General features: G+C 53.9%; 1 protein-coding gene across 1 annotated transcript in view; it reads left to right on the top strand.

The window, feature by feature from the left end:
• The first annotated feature begins 1,377 nt into the window (after positions 1-1,377).
• Positions 1,378-8,817, top strand: part of F2 (coagulation factor II, thrombin) — a 21,131-nt gene continuing 13,691 nt past the window's right edge. Inside the window, exons 1-9 of the mRNA XM_017529283.2 lie at positions 1,378-1,508; positions 1,896-2,059; positions 2,701-2,725; positions 2,966-3,016; positions 5,093-5,198; positions 5,295-5,431; positions 7,577-7,891; positions 8,215-8,343; positions 8,436-8,562. Coding sequence (XP_017384772.1) covers positions 1,430-1,508; positions 1,896-2,059; positions 2,701-2,725; positions 2,966-3,016; positions 5,093-5,198; positions 5,295-5,431; positions 7,577-7,891; positions 8,215-8,343; positions 8,436-8,562 — 1,133 coding nt within the window. The 5' untranslated portion in view covers positions 1,378-1,429. The remainder of the gene's footprint in view (positions 1,509-1,895; positions 2,060-2,700; positions 2,726-2,965; positions 3,017-5,092; positions 5,199-5,294; positions 5,432-7,576; positions 7,892-8,214; positions 8,344-8,435; positions 8,563-8,817) is intronic.

Raw genomic sequence — 8,817 nt, 5'->3', positions numbered from 1 at the left:
AATATATAAGAAATGGACCTCCCAGGAATTAAGGTCTTTGTGGGAGTCCTGGTCTCCAGTTTTCTGCCAACGCTCCCCCTTCCCACACGGTGCATGACCTGGTCCAGACCTCCAACAGCCAGGCCCAAAGGGCAGGTGAGGCGAGAACTTGTGCCTCCTGGTGTTCCTGCTCTTTGTCCCTCTGTCCTACTTAGACCCGGGACTAATATTTGCCTTTTGTACTGCAAACAGGGAATGGAGGAGGGACAGGAGTAGGGCTGGGCAGAGGAGGGCAGGGTAGGACCAGAAGCCTTGCTAGCCTGGCCTGGGGCAGGCAGGGAGGGAGGGAGAGGGAGGGCCCTGTAGTGGAGACCCAGGGATTTGGACTAGCCCCTGTTCCGGGACAGGTGCAAGTCCTGGGAAGTGACAGAGGATAGACCAAAGGCCCAAGAATCTCTGGATCTGACTCCTCCTCCCAGGCAGCTGCCACACACAAACATGCCTCCAGGTGCCCTGGATGGGAAAGAGGAAAATAGGCCTCTCCTCCAGTGGCTGAGAGGCTGGGGCACTATCCCTGGTGCATCCTTGGTCGAGGGGTAACTTCCATCAGGCCACACATTTTATCTTTGTCTCTATTTTTGATATCTGTTTATTGTAATACAAACCGCCACATTGGCTTACATGCAGAGATCTACTAATTACCCAGAGTTTATGATATTCCATGGGTTTTTCATTCTTAATCTCCTTTAGTCCTCTCAACAAAGTATTATTCCTGGCCGGCTGTGGTGGCTCACACTTGTAATCCCAGCACTTTGGGAGGTCGAGGTGGGCGGATCACCTGAGGTCAGGAGTTCGAGACCAGCCTGACCAACATGGAGAAACCCCATCTCTACTAAAAATACAAAATTAGCCAGGTGTTGTGGCACATGCCTGCAATCCCAGCTACCTGGGAGGCTGAGTTAGGAGAATCATTTGAACCTGGGAGGTGAATGTTGTGGTGAGCTGAGATTATGCCACTGCACTCCAGCCTGGGCAACAAGAGAGAAATTCTGTCTCAAAAAAAAAAAAAAGGTATTATTCCATTGTACAGATGAGGAAACTGAGGCACACAGAGATTAAAAGCAACACCACTGTATGTTAGGATTGGAAGGAGCTCCAGGAAAGTCTTGAAGCTCCACTGGTCAGAGTCGGCTTGAGTCTCAGAGAGGGAGGGTGGGAGATGATGGTGACAGTGACCTTTTTTTGTGACTCTCCTGACCATCCATCCCTGGTCCCAGGAGGATCTGTCCTCTCGGATGGCGGGGGTGGACAGGAGGACTATCTACCCACTTGTCCCCATGGCCCTGACCCTCTGACCTCACCCTCTCCACTGATTTCTTCATGTTAGTTCAACATTAACCCAGAGGGGTCAGGGTGGACAATCGCTCAGTGACCCAGGAGCTGCCCCACTATGGCGCACGTCCGAGGCCTGCGGCTGCCTGGCTGCCTGGCCCTGGCTGCCCTGTGTAGCCTTGTGCACAGCCAGCATGGTAAGGGGGTGCTTGCAGGCTGGGACAGGCTGGAGGATTGGGGTGTGGGCCCATGGGCTGGGGTCTCCTGGCTGGACAGAGCACACAGAGCTGGTCCCAAGGTAGGTCTCAGCCCCAGGCGGCCACCTGAGGGAAGAAGTCGGGAGCTCAGGGCCTGACAGAGAATGGCTGCTTCTCTCTTCCAATATGGGGAGCAGGTTGGGGGCAAGGGGCAGTGTAGGAGGGGCACAGGGGGCCACAGCAGCCTTCCAGGCACTTCCACCAGCCCAGACAGCCCCTCTCGGAAGCCAGCAGGGCAGGTCAGGCTTCTTGTCTCTACAATGGCCAAGACAGCCTGCTCCTGAGGCCGCTGTTCCATGACATCCCCCCGCACCCCCGGCACTGCAGTGTTCCTGGCCCGTCAGCAAGCGCTGTCGCTGCTCCCGCGGGCCCGGCGAGCCAACAGCGGCTTCCTGGAGGAGATGCGCCAGGGCAACCTGGAGCGAGAGTGCATCGAGGAAACGTGCAGCTACGAGGAGGCCTTCGAGGCTCTGGAGTCCCGCACGGACACGGTGAGCCTGGGCTGCTCGGACGGGCCGGGGCCTCAGAGTGGCCCAACTCTAGACACTTCCACAGAGAGTGGGGCGAGCAAGGAACACCACAGCCCCTTTGCTGCTCACTGCCTCATTTCAACTCCAAGCCCCTCTTCCCGGGGCTGGCAAGAGGAGCAGCCTCAGCTTTTCTTGAGGTTCTTGTGGCTGTCCTGTGCAGCCCCATGACATGAGGGAGGCCTCCTCAGTCTTCAAACATCCATCTACCCTGGCCTGGGTCCACGTGGCCTCCTCAGCGGCAGCCTCCTCTGCCACCCTTGAGGGGTGGGACTCTGGGGAGGCCACTAGGAGCCCCAGACTCAAGACTCAGTGCTCCTGGAGCCCTGCGTCGCCTTCCCTGCCTGTAGGGCTCTGCCAGGGTCCTGCGGTCCCCTCTTCTCCCCTCTCCCCAGCCCTGTTCGGTTTCAGTGTGTGTGCTGGAGGAACTCCCCTACCCTCAAATATTTTTCTTCCTTTGGAAACAAAAGTAGGAAGCTCTGCCACAAACCTCCCAGAGCCTGCCCCCTGCGTGACTAGGTAAAGGAAAGTATGAGGAGGAGACATAACGTTTACTAAAACAAACAGGACCCGCGGTAGCCTCACTCCCAGCCCTTGTTTTTCAGGATGTGTTCTGGACCAAGTACAAAGGTGAGCGCTGGGAGGGATCTGCTCCAGGAAGGGATGCCTCGGGACCCCAGTGAAATAATTCTACCCAGAGAATCTTCTGCTGCATGCAGCCATCCACCCATCCCCGCTTCCCCACTCCTTCCTTCCTCCCTCCCTTCTGTCCATCCATCTCTGTTTCTCCATGTCATCTCATCCATCCTTGAATCCAGCCCATCCCAGCCATACCCTAGTCCCAAAGGTAAACCCCTGGGTCTTTTCCAGCTTGTGAGTTGGTGAGGACGTCTCGAGAGAAGCTTGTTCCATGTCTGGAAGGTAAGCAATTGACACGGGGTTGAGGGGCAGGACATGGAGGGGAGCCCGGGAGCAGAGGAGCTCAGGGGTGGGTTTGTAGTGTGGCCGGCGGAGGCCGAGGCCATCTCCAGCATCTGACATCACTCTCATTCCTGGGTTCAACATGTGTCTTTGTACCTGGCTCTGTATCTGGTGTGCAGGAGGATGACTCATGTTGGAGGAACAAATGAATGAATGGATTAATGAATTCACATGTAAGCCTTCATCCTCTTTTGCCTGACCGGAGTCTCTGCACCTGCCTAGTCAGAGCTCTGATGATGTCACATCCCCTTCTAGCTTTAGGTGTCATTGCACCAAACAGGAACCCAAGCCCCCAGCTGCTCTGACACCAGGGACTTCCCTGAGCGCACCATGGTGTTTCTAGCACCTGGCCCCCTTGCATATGTTGTCAGTTTCCTCTGGAGCAACCATCACCACCTACTGAACACTTTCCTATCCGTCAAGGACTGCTTCGAATGTCATCGCATCTGCTGAGACTCCAGGGAGCACCCTCCCTCCTGTGCTGTGTTCTGAATGCACCTTTAGCGCAACAGGCTTTGTGACTTGGAACTCTTTATTATTTATTTATTTATTTATTTTTCAGAGACAGAGTCTCCCTGTGTTTCCCAGGCTGGTCTTGAACTCCTGGGCTCAGGTGATTCTCCCATCTCGACCTCTGAAAGTGGTAGGATTACAGGTGTGAGCCACCGCACCCAGCTGCCATACTTTCTTTTGTCAAATTACATACTCAACAGACATTTTACAAAGTTCCCGCTATGTGCCAGGCACCGTGTCAGATGCTGGGGATTTTAAGAGAATCAAATACAGTTTCTGCCTTCAAGGAATTCACAATCTCAAAAGAGAACAAAAAATATAAAATGTTCAAGTGATTGCGGCCGGGCACGGTGGCTCAAGCCTCTAATCCCAGCATTTTGGGAGGCTGAGGTAGATGGATCGCTTCAGACCAGGAGTTTGAGACCAGCCTGGCCAACATGCCCGCCTCTACTAAAAATACAAAAATTAGCGGGGGTGTGGTGGCATGCACCTGTAATCCCAGCTACTGGACAGGCTGAGAGGGGAGAATCACTTGAACCTGGGAGGCAGAGGTTGCAGTGAGCCGAGACCTGAGCAACAGAGCAGGACTCCATCTCTAAAAAAATAAATAAAAATGAAAACACAGGCTGCATGCAGTGGCTCACGCCTGTAATCTCAGCACTTTGGGAGGCCGAGATGGACGGATCATGAGGTCAGGTAGTTTGAGACCAGCCTTGGCAACATGATGAAACCCCGTTTCTATTAAAATACAAAAAATTAGCTGGGGGTGGTGACGCGCATATAATCCTAGCTACTTAGGAGGCTGAGGTGGGAGAATTGCTTGAACTCAGGAGGCAGAGGTTTCAGTGAGCCGAGATTGTGCCACTGAGCTCCAGCCTGGGTGACAGAGCAAGACTCCGTCTCTAAAACAACAACAACAAATAAATACATAAACAAAGTGATTGCAAGAAAAGTTCTGTTCAAGGCACCGAGAGAACACAGGAAAATGAGTGTCTGCTTTGCCAGAAGAATGAGGGATGGCTTCCCAGGAGAGGCAGAGTTCTGCCTGGCCTGGTGGGATGCCCAGATGAACAAATAAGAGGGCATCCCAGGCAGAAGAAACAGCCTGTGGAAAGACCCAGAGGCACGAGGAGCCGAGCTAGCAGGGACAGGTAGACCAGGGCCAGATGAAAAGGACTTTGGTCACTTTTTCATCCCACTGGCCAAGAGAAGCCACTGAATGGAAGCTCCATGAGGGCAGGGCTATAACTGTCCTATTTGTCGATGTGTGCTGAGCTGAGCACCCAACAGTGCCTGTCATATGGTGGGCACTCAGCGAACATTTGGAGGCCACTGTTGAGTGGATGGGAGAACTGCAGGATGGAGAGGAAGAGGAGCTGGGTGAATGCAGGTCAAGGATTGTGGACCACCGCGAGCTTGGAGGCGGGGGATAGACACAACTTTGCTGGGAGAGAGGAAATAAGTCTCCAGGCTCCAAGGCTGACCAGGGTGGGGTCTCCACAGGTAACTGTGCAGAGGGTTTTGGTACGAACTACCGAGGGCATGTCAACGTCACCGCATCAGGCATTGAGTGCCAGCTATGGAGGAGTCGCTACCCACATAAGCCTGAGTGAGTGATGAGCCGGCCTTCCCACCAAGGGCTGAGAACAGGGAGCAAGGACACCCCGTGGGGCATAGCCTCCTGTTGGGCAATTTTCTGTTCCAGAATCAACTCCACCACCCATCCCGAGGCCGACCTGCAGGAGAATTTCTGCCGCAACCCTGACAGCAGCACCATGGGACCTTGGTGCTACACTACGGACCCCACCGTGCGGAGGGAGGAATGCAGCATCCCTGTCTGTGGTGAGCTGGGGGCAATGAGGCGGCCTACAGCCAAGGCCCTGGGGCTTCCTGGGGCCTGGCAGCCTGGGATGGCAACCAAGATGCTTGGCTACCTGGGCGCAGTGGCTCACGCCTGTAATCCTAACATTTTGGGAGGCTGAGGCAGGCGGATCACCTGAGGTCAGGAATTTGAGACCAGACTGGCCAATATGACAGAGCCCCATCTCTACTAAAAATACGAAACTAGGCAGGTGTGGTGGTGGGGACCTGTAATCCCAGCTACTTGGGAGGCTGAGGCAGGAGAATCGCTTGAACCTGGAAGGCAGAGGTTGCAGTGAGCTGAGATCATGCCACTGCACTCCAGTCTGAGCAACAAGAATGAAACTCCTTAAAAAAAAAAAAAGATGCCAGCTACCTTCAAAGCTGGTATCAGTCATTCAAATCATATCTATGTCTATTGCTCAGTGAAGTCAGGGAATCAGGGGATCTGAGTAGGGGGATCTGCCAGCCTCCTTCTGCCCCTCCCCACTCTTGACTTCCTGATGGTCCAGGCTGTGGCTCATTCCAAACATGCCTCCTTTCTGATCAAGGCACTCCTCCCTCTGAGAAGCCCTCCCTAGCCATTTCAGTCCACACGCTCCGTTCTGAGTATCGCAGAGCAAGCCTTGTGCCCCGAGAGTTGGCGGGCGTGATGCCGCTGATCTCAGCTGCACTCACTGATGCATCTATAGGGTCAATTGACGGAGGCTGGCCATGGCTGGGTGGCTCTGATTCAAACAATGGTTCCAGCTGAGCCTGGCTCCTCATTGAGGGTTGGGCCTAGATCTGCTCCACGTGCGTTTGTGCTGGGGCTGAGGCAAAAAGGCAGCAGGTAACTGGGAAGACTCTTCTTATGCTGATGGCAGACACAGAAAACAACAAACAGAAAAGGTCATCTGCCCTGAAGACCTAGGCTCCGAACACGTACGGTCAGCCCCGCCCACGTTCCATTGACCAGAAGTCTAGGTTCAAGGCCAGAGTCGAGAAATGAACTACACCTCTGCCTATACAATCACAGCAATGGATGGGGATGCAGGCAGGGGTAAAGAATTGGTGCTGGTTACCAGTCCACAAACGTGCCTTGGTGTTCTTTGTTCTCTCAGCATCCCTGTTGGGCCCATTGCTTGTTCCTGGGGTTGTTTTTTTTTTTTTCTTTTTGAAACAGATTCTCACTCTGTAGCCCAGGCTGGTTGCAATGGCACAATCTTGGCTCACTGCAACTTCCACCTCCTGGGTTCAAGCAATTCTCCTGCCCCAGCCTCCCATGTAGCTGGGACTATAGGCACATGCTACCATGCCCGACTAATTTTTTGTATATTTAGTAGAGACAGGGTTTCTCCATGTTAGTCAGGCTGATCTCGAACTCCTGACCTCAGGTGATCCACCCATCTCGGCCTCCAAAGTGCTGGGATTACAGGTGTGAGCCACCACCTGGCTCCTGGGATTGGATTTATAGCAAGTTCATCCTAACGAAAAAGGCTACCATTTACCCCACAACTCCCACACACACACACACACACACACACACACACACACACACACACACACACAGACTGATGATAAATAAGTTTCAGGCTTGCGGAAATTGACCTACTATCCAGGTGAACATCTTAGTGATCCCAGCAAGCTTCCTGCTGTGCCCTATAAAAACACAAACTCCTCCAGCCACTGCAGGCGGCCGCTGTCAGCTGACTACAGATTGCCCAAGAGGCCAGCGGAACGTGAGCGGGGCTGACTGCCTGTTCTGGGCCTAGGCCTTCAGGACAGATGACGCTTTTCTGTCCCTTGTTTTCTGTGTCTGCCATCAGCATAAGAGTTTTCCCAGGTGCCTGCGGCAGCCTTCAGACAGTCACTACCAGCAGACCACAGGTAACCCAGGAGGCCAAACCTGGTTACTGTCTCTGGTTTATTCTGTGTCAGACACTTAATGCTGTATATTTTAATTCTCTCAGCAAGCCTGCAAGAGTGGCATTAATAACGCCTTTAAAGGCAGACAAACAAGCCCAGAGAGGTTAAGTAACCTGAGGCCACACAGGCAGAAAGCAGCAAGAACGGGGTTCACATCCCTGTTTGTTCCGGTCCGTGTGTGGTCTCACACATGCTGCCTCCTCCCCCCTCACCCACCAGGCGAGGATCGAGTCACTGTAGTGATGACTCCACACTCCAGAGGCTCCCGGGGGAATCTGTCACCTCCATCGGAGCAGTGTGTCCCCGATCGGGGGCGGCAGTACCAGGGGCGCCTGGCAGTGACCACAAGTGGGCTCCCCTGCCTGGCCTGGGCCAGCCCGCAAGCCAAGGCCCTGAGCAAGAACCAGGACTTCAGCTCAGACGTGCAGCTGGTGGAGAACTTCTGCCGCAACCCAGACGGGGATGAGGAGGGCGCGTGGTGTTATGTGGCCGGGAGGCCTGGCGACTTTGAGTACTGTGACCTCAACTATTGTGGTAAGCTGCCTGGGTGGAGGGCCTGAGGCACAGGGATGTATCCTGGTGGGAATAACAACAGTTGCTTCTGCTTATTGAACACTTAGCGCGTTGAGTGCGCTTATTACAGCCTTACAGTAACCAGGTGGGGGTAAGATCCCATGCCCATTTCATAGATAAGTACACTGAGGCCCCAGGAGGTTATTGTCTAGTCACCCAAGTGTGTCTGTATGCTTAACCTCTGCGCCAAATGGCCTCCATGGCCTGTAGCGGAATTGGGGTGATCTAGGGGATGGGTGAGGAATCGCCCAGCCCAGTCTCAGTCAGTGGCTGGGTCTCAACAGAGGACGTGGTGGATGAGGAGCCAGGAGATGCGCTGGGTGAGGACCCAGAGGGGGCCATCAGAGGGCGCACCTCCACTGTTGAGTACCAGGCTTTCTTCGATCCGAGGACCTTCGGCTTGGGGGAGGCAGGTGAGGTAGTGGGCATTGGAGGGGACATGGGGCTTCGGGGCTGTGGGGCTGGTGGCCGGGACTCGCCCTTCACCCCTTGGCTGGCTCTGCAGACTGTGGGCTGCGACCTCTGTTTGAGAAGAAGTTTCTGGAGGACAAAACTGAAAAAGAGCTCTTGGGATCCTACATCGGCGGACGCATTGTCGAGGGCTGGGATGCAGAGATCGGCCTCTCACCTTGGTGGGTCCCGGAGCCCTGGGCTGCCATTCACTCCTGGGGGTGGGCCTACTGCAGGCTCCTCATCCTCAGGCCCTGCCAGCAGGTCCGGGCTTGACAGATGACAACAGCTCAGCATCTAGATCCCACCAACTCCACACAGCAGCCACATGAGATGGGTTGTTTACTTCTTTTTTTTTTTTTTTTTTTTTTTTTTTTTTTTTTTTTTTTTTTTTTTTTTTTTTTTTTTTTTTTTTTTTTTTTTTTTTTTTTTTTTTT

This window comes from Cebus imitator, unplaced genomic scaffold, assembly GCF_001604975.1.
Source record: "Cebus imitator isolate Cc_AM_T3 unplaced genomic scaffold, Cebus_imitator-1.0 Scaffold58, whole genome shotgun sequence".
Taxonomy (NCBI): domain Eukaryota; kingdom Metazoa; phylum Chordata; class Mammalia; order Primates; family Cebidae; genus Cebus; species Cebus imitator.
The sequence above is the reverse complement of the archived record's forward strand: the minus strand, read 5'-3'. Positions and strand labels throughout refer to the sequence as shown.